The sequence below is a fragment of the Stigmatopora argus genome, chromosome 21 (assembly GCF_051989625.1).
Source record: "Stigmatopora argus isolate UIUO_Sarg chromosome 21, RoL_Sarg_1.0, whole genome shotgun sequence".
NCBI lineage: Eukaryota > Metazoa > Chordata > Actinopteri > Syngnathiformes > Syngnathidae > Stigmatopora > Stigmatopora argus.
Window position 1 is genome coordinate 11,549,758 of NC_135407.1, and position 18,554 is coordinate 11,568,311.

Below are 18,554 nucleotides of genomic sequence, written 5' to 3' on the forward strand. Positions count from 1 at the left end.
GTCACGTCCGGTCGACCAAACGTCACGTCCGGTCGACCAAACGTCACGTCCGGTCGACCAAACGTCACGTCCGGTCGACCAAACGTCACGTCCGGTCGACCAAACGTCACGTCCGGTCGACCAAACGTCACGTCCGGTCGACCAAACGTCACGTCCGGTCGACCAAACGTCACGTCCGGTCGACCAAACGTCACGTCCGGTCGACCAAACGTCACGTCCGGTCGACCAAACGTCACGTCCGGTCGACCAAACGTCACGTCCGGTCGACCAAACGTCACGTCCGGTCGACCAAACGTCACGTCCGGTCGACCAAACGTCACGTCCGGTCGACCAAACGTCACGTCCGGTCGACCAAACGTCACGTCCGGTCGACCAAACGTCACGTCCGGTCGACCAAACGTCACGTCCGGTCGACCAAACGTCACGTCCGGTCGACCAAACGTCACGTCCGGTCGACCAAACGTCCGGTCGACCAAACGTCCGGTCGACCAAACGTCCGGTCGACCAAACATCTTTCGACGAAATGTCCGGTCACGATATAAGAGGTTGAAAAGATGGCATTGATATATATTTTTCATCAATGAATTATAAATGTAATTTATCGTGGCAGGCTATAAGACAGCACATATGAAATATTCCGTTGTCGCCCAGCACTAGCCATGAGAATTTCTCTTTGCCATATAAGGAAATACTACTACATCAAAGAGTTTCGAAAATTAGCACAAATATCAAAATAGATGATTTTATTTGTAATGTATTAAAGTTTTCAACACATCTGGCAGTGTTTCAGTTCACAAACGAAGAAGTCAATCAATCCTCAAGGCTTAATAGGGTACAGTGGTGATTGGACACCATTTCTTTTTTTTTATGAATCAGAAAGAAACAAAGTCAACAAACATTAGAAGAAAAAAAACTAATAGCAGACAATCATACAGGTTTTTCAACAAACCTTAATTGACCAAACCATCTTTGGATGGAAACTAAAACCAGCACTCAATCAGGGATTGGAGTTGAAACTTCTATCTGCTTCAAGTTCAAGACAGTTGAAATTTAACTTGAAATGTATCCTTCATATCTTTACACTAAAATTCAGTTAACTGTCGCGAGTGGTTGAATTCCGATTCAATAACACTTATAAGGCGTACAATCAAACTGAAGAGAAATTGATCAAATGCTCACAAAAAACAAAAACTATGTAGTGGACAACTTTTAAAACAGAATGCATCAAATAAGATTGTCGGTCCTAATTGTATCTTCAATACATCCAACAAACTAAATAATCAACAGCAATATAATATAACAAGAGTTGCTCAGACTCATTAAATGTTGCAGTGGCAGAGTTTGGATGTTTTTTCACAATACAATTTCTGTTAACATTAATTTGTGTGCGACTGTAAATGTGCACCATTAAATGAGTATTTCATTGTTTATATTGGAGTTTTAAGGACACAATAGAATATGTTCAGATACGAAATGAATAATATAAATAACAGTTTGAAGTAGAATAAACAAACACTGTTAAATTTATCTGTAAGTGTGGCTTTAAGATGTGCCCGCAGGACAACAGCGATCCTATTTTAGGCAATAAATTAAAAGGGCCTGACGTTAAAAATTTGACACAAGTGCTATAATCATCCGGTCTTTCTTAAGACATATTTCTGAAAAGCAGTGCAGTACAGTTGTTTTTTCCTTTCATTGAGTCACATGAGTCGATATACTATTGGACAGACAATATGTAACAATAGAAGGGAAACTTAATTATTTTCATTTTTTCTTTTCATTGACCCACATGATTTGATATACTATTGGACAGGCAATAGATAGCAATATGTAACAATCGAAGGGAAACTACATACTTGCATTTGATTACCCAAATTGGTTAACTACAAAAACCTTTGGTCTCATAATAGGGTCTTTGTGAAAACCACTGTCCATTAATGTTTTGAGAAATGTAAAAATATATATTTTTAGCACTGTTTTCGTGATTTACAACACAATCTCCAGTTATTTTACAATTACCACCATTTGTTGGACCGTGATTTACCAAAAAAATACCTAAGTAAAGAAACAAAAAAAATGCAGTAGCAAGAAACAAAGCATATTTTGGTTATTTCAATTATTCATTCAAAGAGAAAATTCCAAACTTGACGAGGTAATAAAGACGTGCACTGATCCAGGAATCTCCATTTAGCTCGAGCATTTCACTAAATTATTATTCACCTTAGCTTGTTTATTTCAAATTATTATTAATCTTGAATTTCAACACAAGTAGCTAAGATCAGTAATATTTGGCTTTGAGATAGGGCTTTTCATCATTTTTATGACAAAGGACAGTATTATAATACACTTTGATGATGACTTGAACAGGGTTATTTGCATTGGATTAAGAAAATACCTGATCACTGCATTTTTCAACCTCAGCTTTCAGGTTCATATGTGCACATTGACATAGTTCCCAAGATGATAAATACTCTGATTTTGGGTTAACAATATCATTTCATTGACACAAGAATATCAAACATCCTAGTTGAATCAAATCCCAATGGTTCTCGCTTGTCAGTTGTCAAACATTTACAGCTGCTTTGTGGATTTGTCAGGTTATCTATTTTCAAGTTATGACAAAATACGATTATAATCCCAAAATAATGGGTCAGAAAAAGAAAGGCACTTTGCCAAAAGACTTTTAAGCAGAGTTCAAGAGTGGAACTTTTCTTTCACAATACACTGTGGACTTGGGTGACCTAAACGCCAACAGATCTTGAGTGAGCGCCTATATTTGTAAAATTCCCGGCAAACCAGCTAGCTCACAGTCCAAATGATGTGCTGTTGTATTTTCTTCTTGAAGAAATCAGGATGTGGTTGAGTGTCGAGAGATGCACCTCTGAATATGACTCTTCGAATCAAGTATTTGTTTTGAGTACAATAGATTTGTCTCAACTCCAGCTGACATCATATTGTGTCCAACCCTCTGGTGGAGCTAAAAACACCCTTCGACCACGATGCAGGAAACTGACAACACCCCTGTAGCCTGTCCTTGGGACTCCAGATTTCAAGTCATCCATCACCCCCAAATTCCGGGCCAGGACTTTAAAACTATCTCGGCTCGAGTACTTCACTCTGTACGGACCAGTTCCTCTTAAACCTCCTCCCTGTTGCAGCTCTTCAATTTTAACCAATGGGGCATTGTAAACCTCTTTGATGAACTTTCCATCATAGCTCTCTTTAAGCAAATGAGAGAAGTCTTGTTTGGTAAAAGGCACAAATTCAGTGTTAAGTCTAATATAGCGTAGATACTGGTCAAAGAACTGACCTAAACTGACGCCTTTTCGGCCAAAGGTGATAGTCCGTGAGATTTCTGGGCGGATACACGAGCGATCCTTACGCTGCTCCGGGAGACGCATCCAGTCGTCCCAGAATGCAGAAGGCCATTTGGGTTCCAGCTCATCCCACAATTCTTTAAGCAGCATCCAGCCCAAACCAGGGAAGAAGTCTGTCCGATGGAGAAGACCAGCTTTTGATGGATCGACCAAGGCTTCTCTGCCATTATCATTCCAAGCAGATACACACCATAAGGTAGGATCAGACTGTAGAATTATGTACATGGCATGGAAATACTCGAAGAAATCAGGTGCCACCTAAAGAACAACAAAAACATTCCTTCTTTTGTAATGCACATTTTCCATAACTCCTATAAACTTTTAATCATGTTTTATAATATTGCAGTCTTGTCTGCTATATGATATATTTACTTTTTTATCTGGACTTTAAGTCGCATTTTTTTTCAACTGTTTGGCCGGGGTTGCAACTTATACTTTAGTGTGATTTATTTGCATGTTATCCCCGGTACTCGGACGATTCGCCGAAAGACGTTTGGCCGACGGACGTTTGGCCGACGGACAGTTTGCTGAACGGACGTTTCGCCGAAACGCTCGCCCCGCCCCCGGATCGTGTGTGTACATGTTTTTCAACCTTGGCCCGCAGGCCATATACGGCCCGTTACAGATAACATTCATTTAGGTATAACAAGGGCATGTACTGCCCCCCGCTGGACATATTTCTAAATACAAGTACGTACTACACTACAATGTGCTGCCATTTTTTTATATTTTATCCTTGCGTTTAAAGTAGTAGCCATTTGGACACGCAATGTAATTTATCAAAGCTGGGGATTCATGTCTGACACTGAGAAAAAACAACACTAGAAGACTTGTGAAATTCTAAGTGCCATGGACAGCCTAGGGGGCTTTGAGAACAATACCTGAAAATGCCATGGAACACACTTTTACTTCTAGTTTAATTTTAAATAATTTCCCATTATTTTAGGAAATATATATTCAAAATGATTTGCTGAGAACCTTAATTCAAAGATTAATCTCAACGTTTTCTATGCTGGTGTAAGTTTTCTGGAGTATTTCATTACAGTAGTACTTACTGTTACTACTACTTTATTTTCTCCATTTCTTCTGTCACGTACAAAATAAAAAATATAAAAAAATTGGCAGCACATTGTAGTACATACTTGTATTTAGAAATATGTCCAGTGGGGGGCAGTACATGCCCTTGTTATTCCTAAATGAATGTTATCTGTAACGGGCCGTATATGGCCCGCGGGCCGAGGTTGAAAAACATGTACACACACGATCCGGGGGCGGGGCGAGCGTTTCGGCGAAACGTCCGTTCGGCGAACTGTCCGTCGGCCAAACGTCTTTCAGCGAATCGTCCAAAAACATGCATATCTATATATGCATATGAATGGTAGGCTGATTTAACACTCTAAATTGCCCCCAAGTATGAGTGTGCGCATGAATGGTTTGTCTCCTTGTGCCCTGTAATTGGCTGACCACAGATTCCGGGTGTCCCCAGCCTGAATTGCCCTCAAGTATGAGTGTGAGCATAAATGGTTTGTCTCCTTGTGCCCTGTAATTGGCTGACCACAGATTCAGGGTGTCGCCTGCCTGGTGCTCATAGTTGGCTGGGATAGGCTCCAGCCCCCCCACCACCCTTGTAAAGATAAGCGGTTCAGAAAATGAATGACAAACTCACAGTTCAAAGTCAGTGGGCGGGACTAAACGCTGTAAAGTGCAAAGCAATGGCGTTTACTGAAAGGGACCAGGAACATTAGCCTCTGACATCCTACTTGCTGGTCATGGCTGGATGTACAGTGGTACCTCGTCATACGACCGCTCGTCATACAATATTCTCGTCTTACGGCGGAAATTTCGATCGAATAATTCGCCCGTCATGCGATCAAAATTTCGTGATGCGACCAAGCCAGGTCTTTTTTGCATATCTTTCGTGTATAACAATATTTACGAGCACGTAACGATTAATTCAGACGAGTTTCTCCTAAGACCAGGAAACGCGCAACGCGCATGCAAAAAGACGGCTTTCTGGGTAATGAAGTACACTCGTGCACACAACACCCATAGGCAATGGCAACCTTTCTCAGAATAAAACTTCATTACCCACAATCAATACGTGGGTAAGCTCAACTATTGTATTTCCTGTTATTCTTTCTAAGGAAAGAAGCTCCCGCGATCGTGCTTTAAAGACTATTTCCCGTTGGCAAGTAGTCGTGCGTTATCCTATTGTGAGGACATTTGTGTGCATCATTTTGGGAATATTTTGAAGGCAATACAACAGCAAACAGTCCATCGATAGCGAACGTGAGGGTGGAGGCGTGGCAAACCGCCAACCCGTAAAACGAAGGTAACAAAAGATTACAACAAAATTAGAATTCAGTTGTGTAAAGTTACATGAAACGTATGTTTGAGTGTCTGTATATATTAATCCAAGTTAATTTAAATTTGTTTGTTCCGTTTACGAGTGCGTTGTCGTGGAAAAAAAACAACCCCCCCACGCCACCAAACGTCTCTGTCTCCCGTCGGCGAAATCTGCCCAATTTTAATTAGATTAAACACATTTTATTACTATTAAACCACTAGTTATGTGTTACTTTGTTAATAGATGGTGAATTAGAAGAAATAAAACATTTTTTCCAATCCAATATCCTGTTTTTGGTGTTTTTTCAGAGGGCTGGAACGAATTAATTTGTTTTCCATTCATTTCAATGGAAAACGTCCGCTCGAGTTACGAGAATCTCGTCATACGAGCTCAGTTCCGGAACGGATTAAGCTCGTATCTCGAGGTACCACTGTACTGCCTAACCAAACAGGTCTTAGTTCTGCCGACTGACTTTGATGGAAGAGGTTGACAGATAAAATAAATACGTGTCCATTAAAATTAAGATTGTATTTTAATTAATTGCACATGTACGGTTATACCATCACAACCAGAATTGATTATCGAGTCTAGCTTTCCACTGCTACGTTAGTACAGTGTTGACACAATGCTCACAAGGCAAAAAATTAGAAAGCTTCTGAATAACATGATAGCAGAAATCTGCAGCTCATTCTCGGTGTGACATCTTCTGTTTGGAGAACATGTAGTACCATATTTACTCGCATATAAGCCGCATTTGTCGGACAAAGAAAATGAATGAATGAATCGAGGGGACAGGTTATATGCGCATAAAAAGACGACGAAACTGCAAGGTGACAAAGACGAAACGCCATAACGCAAAACAATACGGCCGACACAAAATTTATTTTGACGTCTATGAATGAAATTCATGAATAAAAACATTTTCCTTGCATAAAATGTGAAAAAAAACTCACTTGTGCCTGTCACTGCGTGCTCCGGGCATCACCATCTTACCTAGGGCGCCACCATCATACCTTGTTAAACACTGGCCAGATGCGAGTAGCCTTAATAGATTTGTAGCGTTTACCATGTCAGCACATCCCAATAGTTAAGACTGATCCAAGGTCTTGCGGTCGATCGTTAAAATATCAGCCTTGATATCTGCGTAATGTGTATCTCATGCTATTATTGCACCCAGAGAGTTGGTGAACACTATACCGCTACGGAGACACTGGCCAGATGCGAGTAGCCTTGATAGATTTGTAGCGTTTACCATGTCAGCACATCCCAATAGTTAAGGCTGATCCAAGGTCTTGTGGTCGATCGTTAAAATATCAGCCTTGATATCTGCGTAATGTGTATCTCATGCTATTATTGCACCCAGAGAGTTGGTGAACACTATACCGCTACGGAGACACTTCTTGGTTGTGCTTACGTTACTTCCTTTTTTGAAAGGAAATGATTGTACATTTGTGATTATGAAATAAAGCAAATTTCCGCTTTGATTTTTTTTTAAATCATTTCTTGTTCGAAAGTGACAACTATTGCAGTAATATGAACTATTGAAGAAAATCGAGATATTTCGACATCAGAAACAATTTGGCCGCCACAGCATCTTAAACTTCTGTTTGGAAAAATGTAATTTCTGTCATTAAAAAGCATCAAGTTCTCATCAAGATAGACTTACCATATTTTCACACCAATAGGGTGCACTTATGTCTGAAATTTTCTCTAAAATGGTCGATGCGCCCAATCGGTCGGTGCGCCTTGTTTATGCACTAAATTCCAATTTTTGTATGACCCTGACCGCTTGACTGACTGGTTTCATTTCTTGCCAACACGCTACTTATTGCAATCAACCCAGTGGACGTTCAACCTAAAACTAGCATCCCCACATATTCCAATCATTATGGTAAATCCATTCAAAACATCCCAGACGAGTGACGAGGCAGTTGACTTCTGTGCGCTCGTAGAGTTTTTAACCCTACGTACAAAGAGGGGCAGGCAGCGTCGCACAAGTTACGTGACGATTTAGAATGGATTGCTGATGCCTGGGCCAAAGTGCCGGCAAGCACTGTAGTTTGAACTTTTGTTAAAGCTGGAATCACTATTACGAAACCTCACGGCGACAACTCTGACCCTGACAATATTATGGAACCCAGCATTTTTGGCCAACTCTTAATGTCGGATACAGAAGATGAGGACTTTGACAGCTTTGTAGATGTTTGAAGACTTTGACTCATTTTTTCGCGAATACACATTACGTCAATAAAACAAAATCAAACTCAGTTTTGCTCCTGTTGCCCTTTTCAAAACATATGCTAGCATGCTTACTATATGCTATGCTGTGTGTCATGCTAGCACAACCACAGCAGCGCGTCCTTTAAAACAAAGCGCCCTATGTACTGACAAAAAACAGAAAATACACTCGCAACTGAGACCCCGCCCTTTAGGGCGGTGCATTTTATATTTGTGAAAATATGGTATTTCTTTTTTCAAATTGAATATTTTTATATTTAGCATTTACAAAAAACAGGCATAACTTCCTTATGATATTCACCTTAATAAAGTGCTTTTGATTCATACAGTATCTCAGAAATACCACGTGCGGTGATTTTTCTTAAGATTTTCCCTTCAAAGTAACCCATTTGTATTCCCGATTAAAACCATGAATATGGTGAAAATTGTGAATCGGGGAGTGGCTTATACGTGAGAAATTCAACAATTTTAAGGCAATTTTAAGGGTGCAGTTTATATGCGGGGGCGGCTTATTTGCGAGTAAATACAGTACTTTTCGGAGGCAAGGCAAAGGCAATTAAGAAAAGGCAAGGAATTAGGATCTACTTTCATAATTATGGCTTTTCTGTCAGTTGTTTGGTGGATATAAATAAAAAAATGGTCTGCTCTCATTTTAAGTCACTTGCTGTACTATTTCACAACACCTTCAAAGGCCAATGCAGAGCACAACAACTGAACACGGAAGGATCTTAGAGTAAAGGAAGAGGCAGGCGACAACTCACCTCAAGGTCATCCTCCACAATGATGACAGTGGACTGTGAAAAAGTCTTGAATATTTGGTTAAGGGCCCAACGATAATGTCTGGCAATTTTGTAGTAGCCCTGGAACTTGCGGTGCTCTGGCCGTACTCTTATGTCTGAAAGGTCTGGCTGTTTTATATGTGTCACTTGGTTGCCATATGATCCAATGACACCAGCTGTTTCTGCATGACCACAGTCTTGGCTGACAATAATAGGATAGTGCTCTTGGGAAGGACGGTACTGAATCAGTCTATCAAGGCTCCGTTTTACTGTAACTCTGTCACAAGCAATAACTAAGATAGGAATGATGACATCTGGGCTTGAGACAAAATTTGAGATTTTTATGTTATCAATCTCATCTGTCTTAATAAGATTAGATTGGCGCTTAGAGTCTGGGGTTACCGAAGTAAAATACTGATGAGTATGTTTAGGAGTTGGATTCTTAGAATCCACATTTTTTTTTGAAGATTTTGGTGACAGGTGAACAGTTTTTGATATGGCATGTTTTGTAATGGCAATTTCTCTTTTTCCAAAATCTTTCTGCTTAGGCCATGCTGCCCTGTGACTTTCGATCTGCTTTAGCAGCTGTTTTTGAGTCTCGAGCTGAATTTCAACTTCCTGCGCCAACCGGATCACCTCTCCTGCCAGGTTGTTCCGGCTTCCTTTGCCTCTGATAAAACCCCATTCCTCAGTTTCGCCTGGTTCGTGGCCCCCACCATCCCCTAGGTGACCAATCGGTGGGCGTCCCAAAAGGTAAAGTAAAAGCAAAGCATTCCAAGCAACAAATAAAAAAGCACTGCATAGTATAAGTGAATCTTTCTTTCGGACCATGGCCCAAAGACACTGAAGTGGTCGGTTATGGAAACTGATAAACAAGGGAACAAGTATTTAAGTCCTAAAGGTCCAGGTGGAAAAATTGATTTCTGCGGTCATGGAAACTGATAAAGCAAGGGAACAAGTATTTAAGTCCTAAAGGTCCAGGTGGAAAAATTGATTTCTGATCACATCGCCCAAAATTAAAGTTATTTTTTGACAGTCCATGGTAGAAAAGGACAAAAAAGTCACACGCCGTTTCTGTGGAATTCATCAACTTCATTAGATGAGAATGGACAAGAAGGGGGAAGAATTGGGTCACTTTGGGTTGAGGGAATGAGACTCCTACATTATCCTTCAGCCATTAGCCTGGAAACAGAGTGAGAAAAACAATTTAATCGTTATATGGAAGTGGATCATATGACGAATAAACAACACATTTGAAACCGGTCCACTATTTTTTTATTTTTTTTATTGGGTGTTGATCTAAACAAAGACCTATGGAAAATTCTTCAGAATATTTATAATGTACAATAGAGTGTAACAGTAAACTAAAATTACATTTCGGTTAAATTTTGTAGTGCTCGATTCAGTTAATTTTTGATACAAAGACGGCAGGAAAAAAAATATACCTAAAATGCTTTTATTTTTTTTAAATGTGAACAAAGAAACTTGGTGAGCCTTTTGTCACATTTTAATACATTTCTGAGTTGATAAAATTAAAACAAAACAACAATTCTCAACTATTATAAAAGCTTAAATTACAAAAAAAAAAAGCAAAACGTTGAACCCTAAGCAGCAGCAACCTTAACAATTTTCCGTGCCGCTTATCCTCATAAGGGAGCCTCTAAGCCAACATAGGCCATCAGGTGGGGGACACCCTGATTTGGTGGCCAGCCAATCGCAGGGCACAAGGAGACGAAAAACTATTCACGCTCACACTTAGGGGCAATTAGAAGGTTCAAACAGCCTACCGTGCATGTTTTTGGAATGGGGAGGAAACCAGAGAACAGTAATCCCCCAAATATCACGGCATCAACTTTCACGGCTTCACTACATCGCAGATATTTTTCTGGGGGAATTATTTTTTTTTTTTTAATTTTTTTTTTTCTGTAAGTTCATAAAAATGTGAAAATCCATGCTGAAACTCCCAAGCGGAAGCCACTCTCTTGTCCTCCAGTTGCTACTAGAACTCAGCACTGATGTAAAAAAGTATTATTATTATTTTTAAATAGGGGTGACCCGGTACTCGGATGATTCGCCTAAAGACGTTTCGCCGACGGACGTTTGACAGATGGACAGGTCGCCAAATGGACGTTCCACCGAACGGTCATTCGGCCGAACGGAGGTTTCGCAGAAACGGGATTCGCGCACTTGCCCCGCCCCCGGATCGTGTGTACAAGTTTTTCAACCTCGGCCCGTGGGCCATATACGGCCCGTTAGGATTTTAAATCCGGCCCGCCGTCGGCGTTGTCCAAATTATAGTAAAAATCAATGATTCATTTCCCTTTGCCGCTCATCACTCTCAATTTATTAGTCTACCGTCAATGGCAGTCAATAAGCACTCTTGGGCGGGCATGTCAGCCCGGGAATAAGCACTCTTGGGCGGGCAGATGTAGCAGAACCGAGACGTGAAATGACAGAAATCAGGTTAAATACATCCTAAAACAGCATTTAATGATCAAATACAAATACTGGCGCTCTTTGGCCATTAGAACCGAGTCCAGGGAAGTGAATTCCTCGGTAAAATGTTGCGATGATGTCGCGATAAGGCAAAAAAACGTCTATATACGACCATTCGCCAAACGGCTCAAAATGCGTTTAATGATTTAATACAAATACTAGTATTGTATATACAAATACTAGTATTTAATCATTAAACGCTGTTTTCGGCTGGATTTGACCGAATTTGAGAGCATTTTGAGCCTATGGGAATACCAAGCAAAAAAAAGGAAAACGACGAAGAATATGTGAATTTCCTTTGTCTTCTTTTAAATACAATACTAGTATAAAATACAATACTAGTATTGTTTATACAAATACTAGTATTTGTATTTAATCATTAAACGCTGTTTTCGGCTGGATTTGACCGAATTTGAGAGCATTTGAGAGCGAATGGTCGTATATAGACGTTTTTTTTTGCCTTATCGCGACATCATCGCGACATTTTACCAAGGAATTCACTTCCCTGGGCTCGGTTCTAATGTCCAAAGAGCTCCAGTATTTGTATTTGATCATTAAATGCTGTTTTAGGATGTATTTAACCTGATTGCTGTCATTTCACGGCTCGGTTCTGCTACATCTGCCCGCCCAAGAGTGCTTATTCCCGGGCTGTCATTGACGGTAAACTAATAAATTGAGAGTGATGAGCAGCAAAGGGAAATGAATCATTGATTTTTACTATAATTGGGACAACGCCGGCGGCGGGCCGGATTAAAAATCCTAACGGGCCGTATATGGCCCACGGGCCGAGGTTGAAAAACTTGTACACACACGATCCGGGGGCGGGGCGAGTGCGCGAATCCCGTTTCCGCGAAACCTCCGTTCGGCCGAATGACCGTTCGGTGGAACGTCCATTTGGCGACCTGTCCATCTGTCAAACGTCCGTCGGCGAAACGTCTTTAGGCGAATCATCCGGCCACGGGGTGACCCTACTTTGCGGTTTTTCGTTTATCAGGGCCATGTCTGGTCTACATTAACCGTGATAATCGAGGGATTACTGCACCCAGAAAAAAACCCAACCAAGCATAGGGAGAACATGCAAGCTTCGTACTGTAAGGTCAGAATCCACCTGGGTTTTAACCCTCAATCTCAGAACATGAAAAATGTAATGAATTTAAAGTTGCCATCCCTACCTAAACAGTAGTCGAGACTTGTTTCCCAACCACTGTGCCTGCTGTGTACGGCAAGCTGTTGAGCGTTGGATCCACACACAACTCAGGAGAAGGAACCGAGATTTACATAACTAGTCTTTAATAACAGAAGGAGCCCGCCAAAAAACCGCGAGAATCGAAATAGACAACAAAAGCACGACCAAGTCAGCGAATAAAACTAAGAAGCAAAAGTATAACAAAAAACAACACGACCAAGTCGGCGAATAAAACTAAGAAGCAAAAGCATAACAAAAACAGCACGACCAAGTTGGCGAGTACAATTAAGGATTGCAAAGGTACAACATAACACAAAATACCAGTGTCTAACTTGTAGGAGGACTCAGGATGTCGGACAAACACAGCAGTAAGCAAGGACAAGGCAGGTAATACTCTAACAGTATGCTGATTGTGGCAGGCGTTCTTAAATAATAGTGACTGCACCAATCCACCGCTGGTGTGTTGCACCATGCTGCCTCCTTGTCTTAATTAGCTGCTGAAACACTAGAGTGAATGAGGGCTAAAGAATATGAGAGTGCCGTGGCACACTGATTCGCCATGAGCGATGATCAGGTGTGCTGTGGGAAATTGTTAAATCGAATCTAAAAAAATATACAATAACATTTCAAGTTTGGGCGGCAGGCCGACGCTGTTGCTCTTTTACGAAAATAGGGCTCTCTGGATGGGTAATTGACGGCTGGACGGCGCGGAGGAGCAAAGTGGAAATTTAATTTCCTCCAAAAACAATGAGGACAAAAAAGACAAAGAACGTGGTTGTAGCACTTTGAAAAACCGGCAAGAAACGTTCAATATGGCTCACAGTTTGAAACAAAGTGTCCCAGGGATTGATAACAACATGGTCATAGTCTTGGAATATGGTAATTCCCTTGAGTGTCATGTCCTTGTACACAAGCATATTTATACAAAAAATGAAAAAGCAGTCACAACTCCTCATCAACATCTTCCTTGTGTGCCGAAAACCTCTTGCAAAAGCTCCTCCATAAAAGCTCGCCTATGGCGCCTCCTGAAGATTCCATCGATGATCCAATGCCTCTCGAATCTGACGAAAAAGACTTGGACTGTCTTTTCATCTGCTTATAGCTGTAATATTTAATAAATACACTTTTGATGATTGTACTTGTGTACTTGTATTTCTGTATGGGTGCAAAAACATGTAGTATGTCAGTAATAATAGGGGTGATCCTACTTCGCAGTTTTTCGATTATCGCGGCCACGTCTGGTCTACATTATCCATGATATTCAAAGGATTACTGTATTATTTTACCCAGGTAGCTGGTAACCCTAACCACTGATGATAATGATTGGGAGTTTGGCACCCCTGGTTAAGAGGAGTTATTTAGCTGTTAAAATTTCATTTAAAAAGTAGGATAACTATGAAATTCAATTAATTTAATTGCATTTAATCAGTAGGGGGGGAAAGCATGTGCATAAGTGGACAGAAAGCATTGATGTTGACTCAGTAACAAGCGTTCCATTGTCTCTAATGCTACATGAAACTGCATTCTGCAGCTCCTGAGTGTGAAAGAATATGAACAAAGTCCCATTACTGAATATATAAATTAGAGCATTTTTAACATGTGTTCAACTACCTCTGAGCATGATTAAGATAATGTGATCCCGGGACATGAGGGCTCATTTTGGAAGGAGATCTTCTGCATTAGCATGGTAAACCAATTAGTATTGACAAATATAGACACAAGTAATCCTGTTAGGATGTGAATCTCAAGGATTATTGAACTGATAACAGGAAGACATGAAGGTTGGCAACTTGGCAGTGGTTATCATAAAATTCAATGTTTGTTTGTTTATATTTAATAGAATTATCAAATAATAGAGATGCTTAATTTTCCATAGATCCTGTTTTACAACATTCTTCAAGACAAAGTTGACTTCAGCGCATAGTTTATTAACATGTTGATACTTAATAAGAAATGTTTTCACTTGTACTGACTTTTATTTTGGGACAAACTAATAAAACGGGATGAAAACCTGTTCGTGCAGAATAATTTTCATTGGCCAAATATGTGAGAAACACACATCAAATTTCTGTATGGTAGATAGTATTGCTCCAGTATACAGTTTACGAATGCTTCAACATACACATTTTCAGGTTACAAAAGACTTTGATATGTAAATTATGGTTCAAAAATACGATAATTTGTCCATATTACGAAATATCACAAGGGAAAGCATACAAATATAACAAAAACATTCTGCAACTCTTGCCATGAACCTGACTCACTTTTTACAGCCAGTATGCATGCCATGCGCACGTTATATAGACTCCTTTCAGCAACACCCATGCTGGTATGGATAATTATCACAATAAGTATCACATGTATTTTCTTTCAAATTTAAAACGTCAAACTTCTGCGAAAAAGTATATAAATTACTTTCCTAATTATTCATTTATGAAAGTAACTATGTTACCTTACTTTAAGAAAAGAGAATATGATTATATATTAAATATTTAATATGAGTATTTTTGTTGTTCTAATGTGCAATAAAGATGAGAAATCTCCTTCCTTACACTAAGGAAAAGAATGCATAACAAAACCTGCAGAAACTTTGAGACATTTTTGTTTATTTGTGTGGGCGAGATGGTGGGGCGAGTGGTTAGCGCATCGGCCCCACAGCTCTGAGGTCCTGGGTTCAAGACCAGGTCGGTCCACCTGTGTGGAGTTTGCATGTTCTACCCGGGCCTGCGTGGGTTTCCTCCGGGTACTCCGGTTTCCTCCCACATTCCAAATACATGCATGGTAGGCTGATTGGACATGCGTGTGATTAGGTATGCGTGTGAGTGTGCAAGGTTGTCCATCTCCTTGTGCCCTGTCATCGGCTAGCCACCGATTCAGTGCCCCCCCCTCTGGCCTGGAGTCAGCTGGGATAGGCTCCAGCACCCACCACGACCCTGATGAGGATAAAGCGGTTCAGAAAATGAGATGAGATGAGTTTGACACAGTGTCCCAGAGATTGTTGACATGGCCATGGGTGTGCCGCGACCCTGATAAGGATAAAGCAGTTCAGAAAATGAGACGAGATGAGTGTTCATTTGTATAAAATTGCCTTCAAATCAAAAGTTGTGGTGCAAAATTAAATAAATAATTAAGGAAGAAAGAAAATGACGGAGACTTCACTTGGATCGGTGTTGTATTCCATCTCATAATCGCTCATTTTGGTTGTGTTATACTGTGATCCTTCACCGCTTCGCGCCTTCAACATTCGTGGCTTCAGTACATCGTTTTTTTTTTTTTTTATCTCAAGTATAAAAAAAAGTTCAGAAAATGTCAAAATTCACACAAACTCGCAAGGGGAAGACAAAGGACTAAAAATGGCGGAAGTCAGGGCACCGCTTCTTCGGCGCTGAAATGGGTGGCACTCGGCGCAGAAGAAGCAAAATTTCACAGTAGAATGACGCGCTTAATAATATAAACAGTCGAGAAGGATGTCGTGCTTTTCACATTTCACATCACGCACAGAAAGACTATGCCGAGCCTCTCCCAGCATTGTATGGATTTTGAATCGGCGTTGAAAATGCCTCTTAAACGTCCTGCGTCATCTAATGCACCATAAATGACTCTCCCTGCGTTACATCAAGAAGGAAGAAGCGAACATTTAGTAAGCACGAGGAATAAAATCATGGTTAAGATAGAGAATGCCCTATTGGTCTGGATCTCGGACTGTAGGACGAAGATGATTCCTCTGGATACTAACATGATTAGAACCAAAGCCAGAGCTGCCAAACCCCGTCGAGAGAGAACCCTTGTCCCATTTCTGGAGTTTTATGTTTTCATCAGGAGTGAATGCGATTCGCACAACATCAATATAAAATGTAAAAAAGGGGGCGGCGAAACGCTACGTCTAGGAAGATAACAATTCAACAGAATGGTTGGTTATCTTCTAGAGAAAGTTTTTAACATGGATGAGACTGGCCTTTTTTGTAAGAGGATGCCTTCAGGGATATTCTTATTCAAAGATCAACTGAACATGCAAATTAACGTGTGGTAATGCTCCTGGCTTCATGGTAAAGCCAGACTTAATCAACAAGTTCGACCGTCCTCATGCTTTAAAAATAAAACAAAGCCTGGCTGCCTATCTACTAGATGAGCAACCCGAAAGCCTTCACGAACGACTGTTTCATCCCGAACGCAAAGGTGTACCTCGCTGAAAGAGGGCTGCCCATCAAGGTCTGGACTGTGCTGGAGGACCTGGACTAAAATTCCCATTAACCTTTTTTATTTTTATCTATATCAAGCGGAGAGGAACTATTTTTATTGTGTACAGTATTTAAAGTATTTACAATTTTTATATATAGATTATACTAAATATTAATAGATTACAGTCTTTTCATTATGATGGATTTTACGGCTTTGATATGGCCGTGAAGCTGGCATGACGAGAGGACGTCAACACATGGTGGGCAAGGCACTTTATTGCTTAAGCATTAAAGATATTTAAATTATTGAAAAAAACTGTATATCTAAACGATATTGATTGCTGTTTTGTGTTTCCATTCATTCTTTGAGTCTTTGATTGGGGAAAGCCAATGAGGGGTCAAATCCTAGTTTGGGACAAGGCAACATGCTACACTGCAAAACAGTACAACTTCTATGTAGTGTATCAAAAATGCAAATGGAATTTAGGAATGCTTCCAACCACATATGCACTTTAAAAAAAACTAATGCTAAAGAGGCTTCGGCGGTATATTGTTAGGAAATATCTCACGTTAATTTTTATCAAATTTTGACATTTTTTCCTTTAGCCCCCCCAAAATTCTTACATCTAAGACCTCCAGGCAGCACTTAACCATGTCCAATTTGAGTACATATAAATTGGGATAAACCAGAAAACTATTAAACGCCAGTATGAATTGGGATAAACCAGAAAACTATTAAACGCCAGAAGACCAAATAAGAATCGAGATGAGAGACAAAGAACAAAAAGTTGCCTAAACTAAAACTGTACCTGGCCAAGAAGCAGCTTCCAGATTTCACGTCTGAACCTTACAGAGCTGGTAAATAGTACCGCTTTAAAGAGAAGAGTCGGATGACTAACCATGATATAGAAAGGGAAGTGGGTGGGAACTGTAGTTTCTCTAAAACTATACCGACTGAAACTATTCTTTTGCACTCCCCTATCCTATCCTTTCCATTGAGACGCGGAACTGCAATAAGCAGACAAAAAGTCTTGTCTCTTCAAACAAGCTGAGGCACCAGTGAGAAATAGTTCACATGACTTCCCATCGTGACAGAGCCAATTAATAACCAGTGGTCACCGCCTCTTGCAATGTTTCCATATCATATCTATCTGAGGCTGAATTATTACCCGTGCCATTTAACATTAAGCCATCCAATCAAGACGGTAACGTAATGAACACCAACAGTAGCGTTCACACGCTTCTCAGATCGGGACTGCAAGGCTCTAGGAGGGTATGACGAAAGACAGCCCAAACATCAAACTAACAGGTTCCGCAAACGTGCCCTTAGCCTGCTAGCTAAAACCAGGCGATGTTGGTAGCCGCCCGGTCCTAAGACACTTATTAATCATCGTGAGAAAGTCACTCACCACGTAAATTTCGCCCCCAACAAAACAGTATGCCTCTCATGTTGGAAGGGAGATATGATTCACATCAAGTCCAGTCCAGCTGGTAAAGGGTTAGCAAACGTTAGCCACTCTCATTTCCACCGCTATCCCGTTCGCTGCCCATTTTGATGCTGGTACGCATCGGCTGAAGTGACAGTCATTGCACAAGAACGTAAGTCTTCTAAATATTAACAGGATATATTAATTTTCCAGTACGAGCGTTCCAACCACTTGCTTGTACAATTGGCGTTTTGATGACGGCGGTAACGCAATTTCATTCCACTACACTTCCGGATTGGCTCACTCGGGGATAGGATGATTTTTTATTTTTTTTAGATTTATTATTTGACCTAATATGGCAAGCACGGGGACACCAATTAGCAATATATTACTGTATACATAAATATAAACGATATATGTCTGAATGGATTTTATTTTATTGTGCTTTACAAGTATAGTATTAAAGTAACCCCTCAAATTTCACGGATAATGCAGACCAGACATGTGCGCAATAATCGAAGTAGAA

The 18,554-nt window shown here is 40.4% G+C and overlaps 1 protein-coding gene across 2 annotated transcripts; it reads right to left on the minus strand.

The window, feature by feature from the left end:
- Positions 1-728: 728 nt before the first annotated feature.
- mgat1b (alpha-1,3-mannosyl-glycoprotein 2-beta-N-acetylglucosaminyltransferase b) lies at positions 729-18,336 on the minus strand. Of its 2 annotated transcripts, none has more exons than XM_077590428.1 (3): positions 18,011-18,336; positions 8,724-9,923; positions 729-3,635 (listed from the first exon to the last, which is right to left on the minus strand). In XM_077590428.1, the coding sequence occupies exons 2-3, from the start codon at positions 9,570-9,572 to the stop codon at positions 2,934-2,936; spliced, it is 1,551 nt and encodes a 516-aa protein (XP_077446554.1). In that variant the 5' UTR covers positions 9,573-9,923; positions 18,011-18,336; the 3' UTR covers positions 729-2,933. The 2 variants fall into 2 exon arrangements, with proteins under 2 accessions (XP_077446554.1, XP_077446555.1); XM_077590429.1 differs by having other exon boundaries at positions 17,411-18,336.
- Positions 18,337-18,554: the final 218 nt, after the last annotated feature.